Source organism: Protomyctophum bolini (assembly GCF_963924005.1).
Source record: "Protomyctophum bolini genome assembly, chromosome: 4".
In the NCBI taxonomy this organism is placed as follows: Eukaryota; Metazoa; Chordata; class Actinopteri; order Myctophiformes; family Myctophidae; genus Protomyctophum; species Protomyctophum bolini.
The window spans coordinates 51,921,485-51,936,243 of NC_137865.1; the positions used below are offsets into that span (position 1 = coordinate 51,921,485).

At 40.3% G+C, this 14,759-nt stretch overlaps 1 protein-coding gene across 1 annotated transcript in view; it reads right to left on the bottom strand.

Annotated features, from left to right (window-relative positions):
* Window positions 1-8,060: 8,060 nt before the first annotated feature.
* The window catches only part of LOC308314674 (unconventional myosin-Va-like), a gene marked incomplete at its 3' end in the record, with an annotated part of 70,593 nt that continues 63,894 nt past the window's right edge, over window positions 8,061-14,759 (bottom strand). Inside the window, exons 37-42 of the mRNA XM_080762305.1 lie at window positions 14,550-14,639; window positions 13,376-13,744; window positions 12,775-12,872; window positions 11,091-11,265; window positions 8,740-8,820; window positions 8,061-8,213 (exon numbers count right to left, since the gene is read on the bottom strand). Coding sequence (XP_080618431.1) covers window positions 8,061-8,213; window positions 8,740-8,820; window positions 11,091-11,265; window positions 12,775-12,872; window positions 13,376-13,744; window positions 14,550-14,639 — 966 coding nt within the window. The remainder of the gene's footprint in view (window positions 8,214-8,739; window positions 8,821-11,090; window positions 11,266-12,774; window positions 12,873-13,375; window positions 13,745-14,549; window positions 14,640-14,759) is intronic.

Genomic DNA, 14,759 nt, shown 5'->3' on the forward strand with positions numbered 1-14,759 from the left:
GACAAAAACGATGGGTTATAGCCCATGTTTTTTGAAATTTTGAAAAAAAACGTTAGCCTCGTTTCTCATGATTTTGGACTGTGGGCTATAGCCCATGTTTAAAAAAAAAAAAAAAAAAAAAGTTAGCCTCGTTTCTCATTATTTTGGACCATGGGCTATAGCCCATATCGTACGGCATACTATAGCGCGCCGTTTTTCATCATTTTTGAGGATTTGAAAAAAATGACAAAATGACAAAAACGATGGGTTATAGCCCATGTTTTTGAAATTTTGAAAAAAAAAGTTAGCCTCGTTTCTCATCATTTTGGACCATGGGCTATAGCCCATATCGTACGGCATACTATAGCGCGCAGTTTTTCATCATTTTTGAAGATTTGAAAAAAATGACGAAATGACAAAAACGATGGGTTATAGCCCATGTTTTTTGAAATTTTGAAAAAAAACGTTAGCCTCGTTTCTCATTATTTTGGACCATGGGCTATAGCCCATATCGTACGGCATACTATAGCGCGCCGTTTTTCATCATTTTTGAGGATTTGAAAAAAATGACAAAATGACAAAAACGATGGGTTATAGCCCATGTTTTTGAAATTTTGAAAAAAAACGTAGCCTCGTTTCTCATCATTTTGGACCATGGGCTATAGCCCATATCGTACGGCATACTATAGCGCGCAGTTTTTCATCATTTTTGAAGATTTGAAAAAAATGACGAAATGACAAAAACGATGGGTTATAGCCCATGTTTAAAAAAAAAAAAAAAAAAGTTAGCCTCGTTTCTCATTATTTTGGACCAATGGCTATAGCCCATATCGTACGGCATACTATAGCGCGCCGTTTTTCATCATTTTTGAGGATTTGAAAAAAATGACAAAATGACAAAAACGATGGGTTATAGCCCATGTTTAAAAAAAAGGAAAAAAAAAAAAGTTAGCCTCGTTTCTCATCATTTTGGACCATGGGCTATAGCCCATATCGTACGGCATACTATAGCGCGCAGTTTTTCATCATTTTTGAAGATTTGAAAAAAATGACGAAATGACAAAAACGATGGGTTATAGCCCATGTTTTTTGAAATTTTGAAAAAAAACGTTAGCCTCGTTTCTCATGATTTTGGACTGTGGGCTATAGCCCATGTTTAAAAAAAAAAAAAAAAAAAAAGTTAGCCTCGTTTCTCATTATTTTGGACCATGGGCTATAGCCCATATCGTACGGCATACTATAGCGCGCCGTTTTTCATCATTTTTGAGGATTTAAAAAAAATGACAAAATGACAAAAACGATGGGTTATAGCCCATGTTTTTGAAATTTTGAAAAAAAAAGTTAGCCTCGTTTCTCATCATTTTGGACCATGGGCTATAGCCCATATCGTACGGCATACTATAGCGCGCAGTTTTTCATCATTTTTGAAGATTTGAAAAAAATGACGAAATGACAAAAACGATGGGTTATAGCCCATGTTTTTTGAAATTTTGAAAAAAAACGTTAGCCTCGTTTCTCATTATTTTGGACCATGGGCTATAGCCCATATCGTACGGCATACTATAGCGCGCCGTTTTTCATCATTTTTGAGGATTTGAAAAAAATGCAAAATGACAAAAACGATGGGTTATAGCCCATGTTTTTGAAATTTTGAAAAAAAACGTAGCCTCGTTTCTCATCATTTTGGACCATGGGCTATAGCCCATATCGTACGGCATACTATAGCGCGCAGTTTTTCATCATTTTTGAAGATTTGAAAAAAATGACGAAATGACAAAAACGATGGGTTATAGCCCATGTTTTTTGAAATTTTGAAAAAAAACGTTAGCCTCGTTTATCATTATTTTGGACCATGGGCTATAGCCCATATCGTACGGCATACTATAGCGCGCCGTTTTTCATCATTTTTGAGGATTTGAAAAAAATGACAAAATGACAAAAACGATGGGTTATAGCCCATGTTTTTGAAATTTTGAAAAAAAACGTAGCCTCGTTTCTCATCATTTTGGACCATGGGCTATAGCCCATATCGTACGGCATACTATAGCGCGCAGTTTTTCATCATTTTTGAAGATTTGAAAAAAATGACGAAATGACAAAAACGATGGGTTATAGCCCATGTTTTTTGAAATTTTGAAAAAAAACGTTAGCCTCGTTTCTCATTATTTTGGACCATGGGCTATAGCCCATATCGTACGGCATACTATAGCGCGCCGTTTTTCATCATTTTTGAGGATTTGAAAAAAATGACAAAATGACAAAAACGATGGGTTATAGCCCATGTTTTTGAAATTTTGAAAAAAAAAGTTAGCCTCGTTTCTCATCATTTTGGACCATGGGCTATAGCCCATATCGTACGGTATACTATAGCGCGCAGTTTTTCATCATTTTTGAAGATTTGAAAAAAATGACGAAATGACAAAAACGATGGGTTATAGCCCATGTTTTTTGAAATTTTGAAAAAAACGTTAGCCTCGTTTCTCATGATTTTGGACCGTGGGCTATAGCCCATATCGTACGGCATACTATAGCGCGCAGTTTTTCATCATTTTTGAAGATTTGAAAAAAATGACGAAATTACAAAAACGATGGGTTATAGCCCATGTTTTTTGAAAAAAAAAAAAAAAAAGTTAGCCTCGTTTCTCATTATTTTGGACCATGGGCTATAGCCCATATCGTACGGCATACTATAGCGCGCCGTTTTTCATCATTTTTGAGGATTTGAAAAAAATGACAAAATGACAAAAACGATGGGTTATAGCCCATGTTTTTGAAATTTTGAAAAAAAAAGTTAGCCTCGTTTCTCATCATTTTGGACCATGGGCTATAGCCCATATCGTACGGCATACTATAGCGCGCAGTTTTTCAGCATTTTTGAAGATTTAAAAAAAATGACGAAATGACAAAAACGATGGGTTATAGCCCATGTTTTTTGAAATTTTGAAAAAAACGTTAGCCTCGTTTCTCATGATTTTGGACCGTGGGCTATAGCCCATATCGTACGGCATACTATAGCGCGCAGTTTTTCATCATTTTTGAAGATTTGAAAAAAATGACGAAATTACAAAAACGATGGGTTATAGCCCATGTTTTTGAAAATTTGAAAAAAAAGTAGCCTCGTTTCTCATCATTTTGGACCATGGGCTATAGCCCATATCGTACGGCATACTATAGCGCGCAGTTTTTCATCATTTTTGAAGATTTGAAAAAAATGAAGAAATGACAAAAACGATGGGTTATAGCCCATGTTTTTTGAAATTTTGAAAAAAAACGTTAGCCTCGTTTCTCATGATTCTGGACCGTGGGCTATAGCCCATATCGTACGGCATACTATAGCGCGCCGTTTTTCATCATTTTTGAGGATTTGAAAAAAATGACAAAATGACAAAAACGATGGGTTATAGCCCATGTTTTTTGAAAAAAAAAAAAAAAAAGTTAGCCTCGTTTCTCATTATTTTGGACCATGGGCTATAGCCCATATCATACGGCATACTATAGCGCGCCGTTTTTCATCATTTTTGAGGATTTGAAAAAAATGACAAAATGACAAAAACGATGGGTTATAGCCCATGTTTTTGAAATTTTGAAAAAAAAAAGTTAGCCTCGTTTCTCATTATTTTGGACCATGGGCTATAGCCCATATCGTACGGCATACTATAGCGCGCCGTTTTTCATCATTTTTGAGGATTTGAAAAAAATGACAAAATGACAAAAACGATGGGTTATAGCCCATGTTTTTGAAATTTTGAAAAAAAAAGTTAGCCTCGTTTCTCATCATTTTGGACCATGGGCTATAGCCCATATCGTACGGTATACTATAGCGCGCAGTTTTTCATCATTTTTGAAGATTTGAAAAAAATGACGAAATGACAAAAACGATGGGTTATAGCCCATGTTTTTTGAAATTTTGAAAAAAACGTTAGCCTCGTTTCTCATGATTTTGGACCGTGGGCTATAGCCCATATCGTACGGCATACTATAGCGCGCAGTTTTTCATCATTTTTGAAGATTTGAAAAAAATGACGAAATTACAAAAACGATGGGTTATAGCCCATGTTTAAAAAAAAAAAAAAAAAAAAAGTTAGCCTCGTTTCTCATTATTTTGGACCATGGGCTATAGCCCATATCGTACGGCATACTATAGCGCGCCGTTTTTCATCATTTTTGAGGATTTGAAAAAAATGACAAAATGACAAAAACGATGGGTTATAGCCCATGTTTTTGAAATTTTGAAAAAAAAAGTTAGCCTCGTTTCTCATCATTTTGGACCATGGGCTATAGCCCATATCGTACGGCATACTATAGCGCGCAGTTTTTCATCATTTTTGAAGATTTAAAAAAAATGACGAAATGACAAAAACGATGGGTTATAGCCCATGTTTTTTGAAATTTTGAAAAAAACGTTAGCCTCGTTTCTCATGATTTTGGACCGTGGGCTATAGCCCATATCGTACGGCATACTATAGCGCGCAGTTTTTCATCATTTTTGAAGATTTTAAAAAAATGACGAAATTACAAAAACGATGGGTTATAGCCCATGTTAAAAAAAAAAAAAAAAAAAAAAAAGTTAGCCTCGTTTCTCATTATTTTGGACCATGGGCTATAGCCCATATCGTACGGCATACTATAGCGCGCCGTTTTTCATCATTTTTGAGGATTTGAAAAAAATGACAAAATGACAAAAACGATGGGTTATAGCCCATGTTTTTGAAATTTTGAAAAAAAAAGTTAGCCTCGTTTCTCATCATTTTGGACCATGGGCTATAGCCCATATCGTACGGCATACTATAGCGCGCAGTTTTTCATCATTTTTGAAGATTTGAAAAAAATGACGAAATGACAAAAACGATGGGTTATAGCCCATGTTTTTTGAAATTTTGAAAAAAAAAGTTAGCCTCGTTTCTCATCATTTTGGACCATGGGCTATAGCCCATATCGTACGGCATACTATAGCGCGCCGTTTTTCATCATTTTTGAGGATTTGAAAAAAATGACAAAATGACAAAAACGATGGGTTATAGCCCATGTTTTTGAAATTTTGAAAAAAAAAGTTAGCCTCGTTTCTCATCATTTTGGACCATGGGCTATAGCCCATATCGTACGGTATACTATAGCGCGCAGTTTTTCATCATTTTTGAAGATTTGAAAAAAATGACGAAATGACAAAAACGATGGGTTATAGCCCATGTTTTTTGAAATTTTGAAAAAAACGTTAGCCTCGTTTCTCATGATTTTGGACCGTGGGCTATAGCCCATATCGTACGGCATACTATAGCGCGCAGTTTTTCATCATTTTTGAAGATTTGAAAAAAATGACGAAATTACAAAAACGATGGGTTATAGCCCATGTTTAAAAAAAAAAAAAAAAAAAAAGTTAGCCTCGTTTCTCATTATTTTGGACCATGGGCTATAGCCCATATCGTACGGCATACTATAGCGCGCCGTTTTTCATCATTTTTGAGGATTTGAAAAAAATGACAAAATGACAAAAACGATGGGTTATAGCCCATGTTTTTGAAATTTTGAAAAAAAAAGTTAGCCTCGTTTCTCATCATTTTGGACCATGGGCTATAGCCCATATCGTACGGCATACTATAGCGCGCAGTTTTTCATCATTTTTGAAGATTTAAAAAAAATGACGAAATGACAAAAACGATGGGTTATAGCCCATGTTTTTTGAAATTTTGAAAAAAACGTTAGCCTCGTTTCTCATGATTTTGGACCGTGGGCTATAGCCCATATCGTACGGCATACTATAGCGCGCAGTTTTTCATCATTTTTGAAGATTTTAAAAAAATGACGAAATTACAAAAACGATGGGTTATAGCCCATGTTAAAAAAAAAAAAAAAAAAAAAAAAGTTAGCCTCGTTTCTCATTATTTTGGACCATGGGCTATAGCCCATATCGTACGGCATACTATAGCGCGCCGTTTTTCATCATTTTTGAGGATTTGAAAAAAATGACAAAATGACAAAAACGATGGGTTATAGCCCATGTTTTTGAAATTTTGAAAAAAAAAGTTAGCCTCGTTTCTCATCATTTTGGACCATGGGCTATAGCCCATATCGTACGGCATACTATAGCGCGCAGTTTTTCATCATTTTTGAAGATTTGAAAAAAATGACGAAATGACAAAAACGATGGGTTATAGCCCATGTTTTTTGAAATTTTGAAAAAAAAAGTTAGCCTCGTTTCTCATCATTTTGGACCATGGGCTATAGCCCATATCGTACGGCATACTATAGCGCGCCGTTTTTCATCATTTTTGAGGATTTGAAAAAAATGACAAAATGACAAAAACGATGGGTTATAGCCCATGTTTTTTAAAATTAAAAAAAAAAAAGTTAGCCTCGTTTCTCATCATTTCTCAATAGAAGTCTATGTAGGAGAGCCTCCATTGGACTGGAGCCAAAAACTGTCAGTGTGTCTCTCTCTCTCTCACACACACACACACACACACACACACACACACACACACACACACACACACACACACACACACACACACACATTTGAAATGTTTATTTATGTCCACATAATGAGAAGTACAGGAATACCTTGTACAAAGGACATAAACACTGCCAGTTACAACGTGCATGGACGGCAAAGCATCGTTACTACAGTACAGCTGACATGTCGGACACAGGACAGCAGACACAAATCATGGATGAAGGAAACAACGCCTCCTCCAAATTGAGCGGCTTCCTATAATGGCTGAAACTGAGCAATACCTCGCTAACTGCTTGGCTCTCCTTTTGGAAAGGCCGGCCATTTGTAAGCCCCTCACAACCAACTTATGCACATGCCCTAGGCTGCCAAAACTAAAAGTTTACATCTGTAGCCTGTAGCTGTGAGATGGTGATGTATTCCCATGCTTTTGTTCTTGCTTAATGTAAGTCGCTCTGGATTAAGAGCGTCTGCTAAATGCCTAAATTATAATTGTAAATTGTCTACATTAGCTGCTGATACTTCAGCACTTTGGTTAGAAAGGCTTCTTCCAGGCTATAGTCAAAGTACTATGGTTTTCATTTACAACAATGACATCAAGGGTGTTAGCTGAAATGTTAGAGAACACAGAATCATCATTACACAGGTTAAACATCCTCGGCTTCACAGTAGAATGCTTATAAAGCATGATGGAGGACCTGAAAATGGAAGAGATGTCTTTCGATATCAAATCCACTATTCTGTCATGCCTACATAATGTAAAGGCCCCTGTAAACATGGCAACCATTTAAGATGTGGGACATGGTTTCAGCTATTTGTTATGATGAATACAGTGAGGAGCATGATTACCTGGAAACCAGATGGAGAGATTCAGTTTAGAAGGTACAACCTGTAATCTCGCTTTCAGGGTTACACACACACACACACACACACACACACACACACACACACACACACACACACACACACACACACACACACACACACACACACACACACACACACACACACACACACACACACACACACACACACACACACACACACACCGTTCATGAACAATATAGATTATATTATATTATATATATTGATTTATTTCATTCAAATGCAGTTGATTATCACCTGTTTTGTTGCACATAGCAATGTAAACATGATTGGATGATGTCTGGTTACAGATGTAAGGGTCCATTTGGTTCCATGTGTTACATTCTGAGTTACAGACCTGCAAGGGTCCATTTGGTTATATTTGTTGAATATATAAACTGAGAAATTTGGAACAACCAGAGATTATTTGTCGATTAATGTCAGTATGTGATTTAGAAAGGATGTAAAAAGGCTACATAGCACTAGCTTGTAGATCTGCTATTTTTGAAAAATCGAAGAACGACTAAAATAGAAAACATAGCTTTTTCAGAAATCTGTCAGGATGTAGAAGAACATTTTATCGAATCTGATCTCAGGTCAGAATGGGTTAACACTCTCAGAGTTAAGGCCAGTCCACACCAAATTAACACTCTCAGAGTCATTTTTCATTTGGAAGGAGTTCAACGTTTACAGGTGTACATTTCAGGTCACTTGACCAGGTGTAGGTCCAGGAGACCAGGTGTAGGTCCAGCAGACCAGGTGTAGGTGTCTAGACCTGCTGTAGGAAGCCCAGGTTGAGGCTGGTAGGGATGTGAATGGAGTCCAGGGCCACAGGAGACCAGGTGTAGGTCCAGGAGACCGGGAACACCTTCTTGACGTCCATGAGGAACAGAGGAGATCCCACTCGGTCCTTCAGGATCACCTGGACACAGACACCAGATCCAGTTCAATGTGAACACAGATAGACCAGATCCAGTTCAATGTGAACACAGATAGACCAGATCCAGTTCAATGTGAACACAGATAGACCAGATCCAGTTCAATGTGAACACAGATAGACCAGATCCAGTTCAATGTGAACACAGATAGACCAGATCCAGTTCAATGTGAACACAGATAGACCAGATCCAGTTCAATGTGAACACAGATAGACCAGATCCAGTTCAATGTGAACACAGATAGACCAGATCCAGTTCAATGTGAACACAGAGACCCGATTCAGATCTATGTAAAGCGCCTTGGATAGAGGCGCTATATAAATGCACCATTCACACACTCACTCACTCACACACACACACACACACACACACACACACACACACACACACACACACACACACACACACACACACACACACACACACACACACACACACACACACACACACACACACACACACACACACACACACACACACACACACACACACACACACACACACACACACCTGGATGTTGCTGATGAAAGCCGGGGAAACTCTCTCCTCGAACTCCATGACGGGAGTGTAGAGAGTCAGCATGCGCACGATCTGATTGGACGACAAACAGATCAACCAATCAGAGAGCACTGATAGGACGAACACATCCACCAATCAGAGCACTGATAGGACGAACACATCCACCTATAGAGCGTCGCAGTCCCGCCCCCCCCCCCCCCCCCCCCCCCCCCCTCGAGATACCCGGAAAATAAATCGCCGTTCATTTTGCCCCGTAGGCATTTCTTAAAGTATTTATCTAAAGACGGTTATACGCCGTGGACAAAGCCAACTCTGATCGTGACAAATCATGACAATGAACACAATATTTTGGGGCCGACCAAATCATTAGAAAGAAGAAAAGAAAGGCAGGAAAGACAACACTATTTGTTTTGTTTTTCGTCTTATAAATTATTTGATCGGCCCCAAAACATTGTGTTCGTTGTCATGATTTGTCACGATCCGAGTTGGCTTTGTCCGTGGCGTAACCGTCTTTAAATAAATACTTTAACCCATTCTGACCGGGAACCCATTTTGGTGTTAGCGTCATGTTATGCTTTAGCTATTGAAAAATATTTTTGAAAAATCGAAGAACGACTGACATTTTTAGAATCTGATCTCAGGTCAGAATGGGTTCATCAGACCAGTGTGTGTCCAGTGGAAACCTCGTATGAATCTGATCTCAGGTCAGAATGGGTTAAGAAATGCCTATGGAGAAAAATTCATTGGGATTAATTTCCTGGGCCACTCGTCGTTCTGAAAGGGGGAGGGACTGCGACACTCTACAAGAGCACGCTCACTTTACAACAATCAACAGTAGATTATATAAACATAGAAATAGTGATCTAGGATAATAATAATAATGGATTTTATTTATATTGGTCAGAATCTCAAAGTGCTACAGCAGGAGAAACGACACACCATTAAAAACATCTAAATAGAACATTTAAAACATAATAAAAATGCTTTGGTAAAAAAGGAAGGTTTTCAGTCCTTCCGACTGTGTGGTTCTCAGGGGAGAGAGTTCCACAGTTCTGTGCTTCTCACGTGGAGGGGAGAGAGTTCCACAGTTCTGTGCTTCTCACGTGGAGGGGAGAGAGTTCCACAGTTCTGTGCTTCTCACGTGGAGGGGAGAGAGTTCCACAGTTCTGTGCTTCTCACGTGGAGGGGAGAGAGTTCCACAGTTGTGTGCTTCTCACGTGGAGGGGAGAGAGTTCATTCTCCCAGGGTACCTCTTGTCCTATGTATATATAGCTCCCAGCCTTATAATAAGGATTATTTATTATGTTCCATGGTTGTTTTGTCTGTACGGGTTAGTATGTGTATAGTTTCATGTTACAAAAGTGGACCACAATGGAAACAAGCGAAGGCTTTTTTGTGTCTAAGTCCATTTGGCGTTTTTTTTAAAGGATGTCATTTTTCTGTAATTTTCTTAAACTGCCAATAAAGTATTCTATCTATCTATCTAAGTTCCACAGTTGTGTGTGTTCGTGCGTGTGTGCGTTAACAACCTGTGCGGTGGTGAGTGCGCTGCACACAGAGCGTGTGTGTGTGTGTGTGTGTGTGTGTGTATGTGTTGTGGTGGCAAAAATGCATATAAACACTATGGTATTGATTCATTGAATGTAGCCTACTAGTAGATGATACTTAACAGTATATAGAATATAAATAATATAATAATATAAAATATATATATAATATATATATAATATATATATATATATATATATATATAATATAAAACTATATAGAATAGAGTCCATTTAACCCATTCTGACCGGGAACCCATTTTGGTGTTAGCATCATGTTATGCTTTAGCTATTGAAAAATAGCAGATCTACAAGCTCATAGCGCGCCACCGAGTGGCGCGCTATGAGCTTGTAGATCTGCTATTTTTGAAAAATCGAAAGAACGACTGACATTTTTAGAATCTGATCTCAGGTCAGAATGGGTTCATCAGACCAGTGTATGTCCAGTGGAAACCTCGTATGAATCTGATCTCAGGTCAGAATGGGTTAAGGAATGACCATCTCTTGTTACTCCTGAAACTCTGTACACTGTGTTGGGGATGTGTGGGGAGGGCTGAGGGAAGCTCTGGAGGGAGACACTAGTCTCTCTCTCTGGTGTGATGACATGAAAGAATGGAGTTTGAATCCTGAGGGTTGAGTCCTGCTTCTTCCTGATGTTGTTTACTTACTAATAGTGAGACCATTAATTTCCATTGCAGTGTGTGTGTGTGTGTGTGTGTGTGTGTGTGTGTGTGTGTGTGTGTGTGTGTGTGTGTGTGTGTGTGTGTGTGCGCGCGCGCGTGTGCGTGTGTTAACCTGTGCGGTGGTCAGTGCGCTGCACACAGAGCTCACGGCCACAGCGTCCTCCTCGGTGATCTTCTTGGCCTGGAGGAGCTGAGCCGCCTGAACCAAACCTTCTAGAGCCTGACGCGCCTCGCTGGAGACCAGACGCTGCTCTGAGAGCCACTCCTCCAGCTGGAGGACGTTGTACCTAGAAAACAACACCGTTAACATGTTAAAACACTCCTCTACGTTGTACCTGAAAACAACACCGTTAACATGTTAAAACATCGCTATTGAAATCCCCCTCTCTACCGCAGAGTCCAGAGACAAGGTCCCGCGACTGACGGACCCAACCGCCCCACCTAGGGGTAGAGAGAGGGAACTGTTCAGACCTGGAGACACTAACTATATTGCCCAAGAAACCTTACCACTGTCACCCTTGCTTTTCTGAATAAAAGCCTTGACATCTAGGCCAACTGTTAATTGTCCTGACTCCTGGGTTCTGTGTGCCAGTCACCACAAAACGTTAATAATGATAACACTGATATTGACGAGGCCGGTCACCGGTGATGGCCTGCAGATCAATACAATAGAGACTAATAAAGTAAAGCTTCAGTACTTGATCTGCAGGCCCAGCTAATAACAATAACAACAACAATAATAATAATACTAATAATACTAGAGATTGCCTTTTTTCACCATATTGCACGAATCAGAGCCTATTTGTCCTTGGACGATGCAAAAACGCTAATCCACGCCTTTGTTTTTTCTCGGCTTGATTACTGCAATGCACTTTTTTCAGGACTGCCTAAGAAAACAACTGACAGATTACAACTTGTCCAAAATGCAGCAGCCAGAGTTTTAACTAGAACTAAGATGAGAGAACATATTACTACAGTTTTGGCATCACTGCACTGGCTTCGGGTTGTTTTTAGGATTGATTTTAAAATTATTTTACTTGTGTATAAAGCTCTCAATGGTCTCGCACCTTCCTACCTACATGACTGCTTGCCTAAATGTCCCAAACCGCCCCCTAAGGTCTTCCACTGCTGGCCTGCTCGCTTTGCCAAAATAAAAATAAAAAAATACAGGGGAAGCAGCTTTTTGCTTCTAGGGGCCGTCGGCATGGAACAAGCTCCCACTGTACCTTCGACAGGCAGCCTCTGTAGACATTTTTAAAGCTCAGCTCAAGACCCACTTCTATAACATTGCTTTTAATTGATCTTTTATTTATTTTTGTTATTCATGTCCTCACTGTATTGCATTACCGCTTGTTTTTTTAATGTCGTTGCCTTGCTTTTCTTTTATCCTCCATTTCTCTGTAAAGCACTTTGAGCTGCATTTCATGTCATGAAAGGTGCTATACAAATAAAGTGTTATTATTATCCCATTCTGAACGGGAACCCGTTTTGGTGTTAGCATCATGTTATGCTTTAGCTATTGAAAAATAGCAGATCTACAAGCTCATAGCGCGCCACCGAGTGGCGCGCTACGAGCTTGTAGGTCTGCTATTTCTTTTAAACTGTCAGGATTTAAGACATTTTTAGAATCTGATCTCAGGTCAAAATGCGTTAAAGAACCACCATTCTTCTGTGCGTTAGAAATTCTTAGAATCTGATCTCAGGTCAGAATGGGTTAATCAGACCAGTGTGTTGTCCAGTGGAAACCTCGTATGAAATCTGATCTCAGGTCAGAATGGGTTAATATTATTACTAACTTGATCTGCAGGCCGGTGTTCCAGCAGCACAGGTCCTTCCTCAGCAGCAGGTGGTTGAGGCTGACGGCAGCGATCAGGTAGAACATCTGCCGGGTGACCTGTGTGACAGAGCAGCCTCTGTCAGAATAATATGCTGTTCTACAATACATGCTCATTGTATTGTTTCTGTATGGTATGATTCTCAGTCCCACAGAAGGTGCACATTCTGCTGTTTGACATGTGAATTAATATCCTTGTGTTTTTATCTATGCAGACGCTGTAGTTGGGAAGCTGCCTTGATGGCCCGAAGAGAGCTCTGATTGCTTGTGTTGTTAAATGTCTTGTGATTCGCTGACTGCTTAGCCAGGGGGGGAGTCAGGAGTCTATATAGAGGGAAAAATGGCTCAGTAGAGTTTGTGCTGCCATGGGGAGAGGTTGACACCAGTACCTCTCAGTTAAGTTGTTTTGAGTTATTTTCTTTAATTATTTCACTATGTTGTCCAGGCCTGGAACTTAATTAAAAACTTATCTTCACCTGCAAGCCTGCCTCATGTCCAATGTGTCATTCTAAAGGTTTTATTACTGACAAAACAGCCGATCCACAATCCCACTTGGTAACAACCTGGTGCACCAGGTCCTCCTGGAGGCCGTGGCTCTGCATGGCGGTCTGGAGACCGCCGAGGTGGAGCAGGAGAGAGTCCATGGTCAGGGGAGGCCCAGCGTCTCCGTCTCCGTCTGGATGCGGCGGCGTCTTCCTCTGGGAGGTGGCGCTGTGGTGGTGGACGTGAGGCTTGGACCCCATCAGGCCCTGGACCGCGTCGTGCTCCAACATGCCCGACACGATGAGGGCCTGCAGGTCCGTCTCCATGCAGGTGCACAGCTGCTGGTAGAGGCGCGCGGCCAGGTCCGAAAAGACCTGCTCGTATTCCGACAGCTCGAAGTTCAGGAGACAGTGTTCGTTCTGACGAGGACTGTTCTCCCTGTTGTACACCTGAGAGGGGGGAGAGGGAGGGGTGGGTTAACTGTCTGTCTGTCTGTCTGTCTGTCTGTCTGTCTGTCTGTCTGTCTGCTGTACTGTGTGCTGACCAGGGATAGACAGATATTTTGTGAAGCCACTGAGGAAATCGGGATTTCCTGAAAGTTCATATAATGGCCTGTTGTGGCGCTGTCTGTCATTGGACCCAGAAAAACCCATAGCCCCATAGAAGTCCATGTATTTGGGCCCAACTTCACCTAGACTGTATTACCTTAATAAACATGGTCATGAATACTTTCTGCTTCCAGTCACTAGTTTAAAGTCTCATTTCTCATGTCATAATATTCTTTTTGGAAAATTATGGTCCCATTTATAAAAAAAAAGACCATAAAGTTGCGTATGTTCTGAGGGGCGTGGCTACCGTTACAGTCTATGAACGGGATTCCCCTCCCACTCGAGTCAAAATAAAAACCAACGGAGAAGAAGGGGGGGAGTCCCGCCTCGTTGTCTGGGCCAGCCAATGGCCAGCTGGGCCAAAACGGATCTAGAAAGATGGCGACTTACATACTACAAGGACTGACAGTCTTCATTTTACGTTCATGTTAGACCCGGAGAACGCTTTGTCCATATTTTGTACAGTCTATGGTGCTGACAGACAGTCCTACGGCTGTACTGTGTGACGACAGACAGACCTACGGCTGTACTGTGTGACGACAGACAGTCCTACGGCTGTACTGTGTGCTGACAGACAGTCCTACGGCTGTACTGTGTGACGACAGACAGTCCTACGGCTGTACTGTGTGACGACAGACAGTCCTACCTCTTTGCCGCTGTACTGTTTGATGCAGTGCAGGAACCTGCAGGTGTTCGCCAGCCAGAAGGACATGGTCTCAAAGTCGTCTCCTTTTCTCTACAAAAAAACACATACAAAAACAACCTTTATTTATTCAGTCCTCACCAGCGAAAGTCACGCCACGCACATGTTATGAACATACAGTCACGTCAAACACATGTCATGTACATGTAAAGC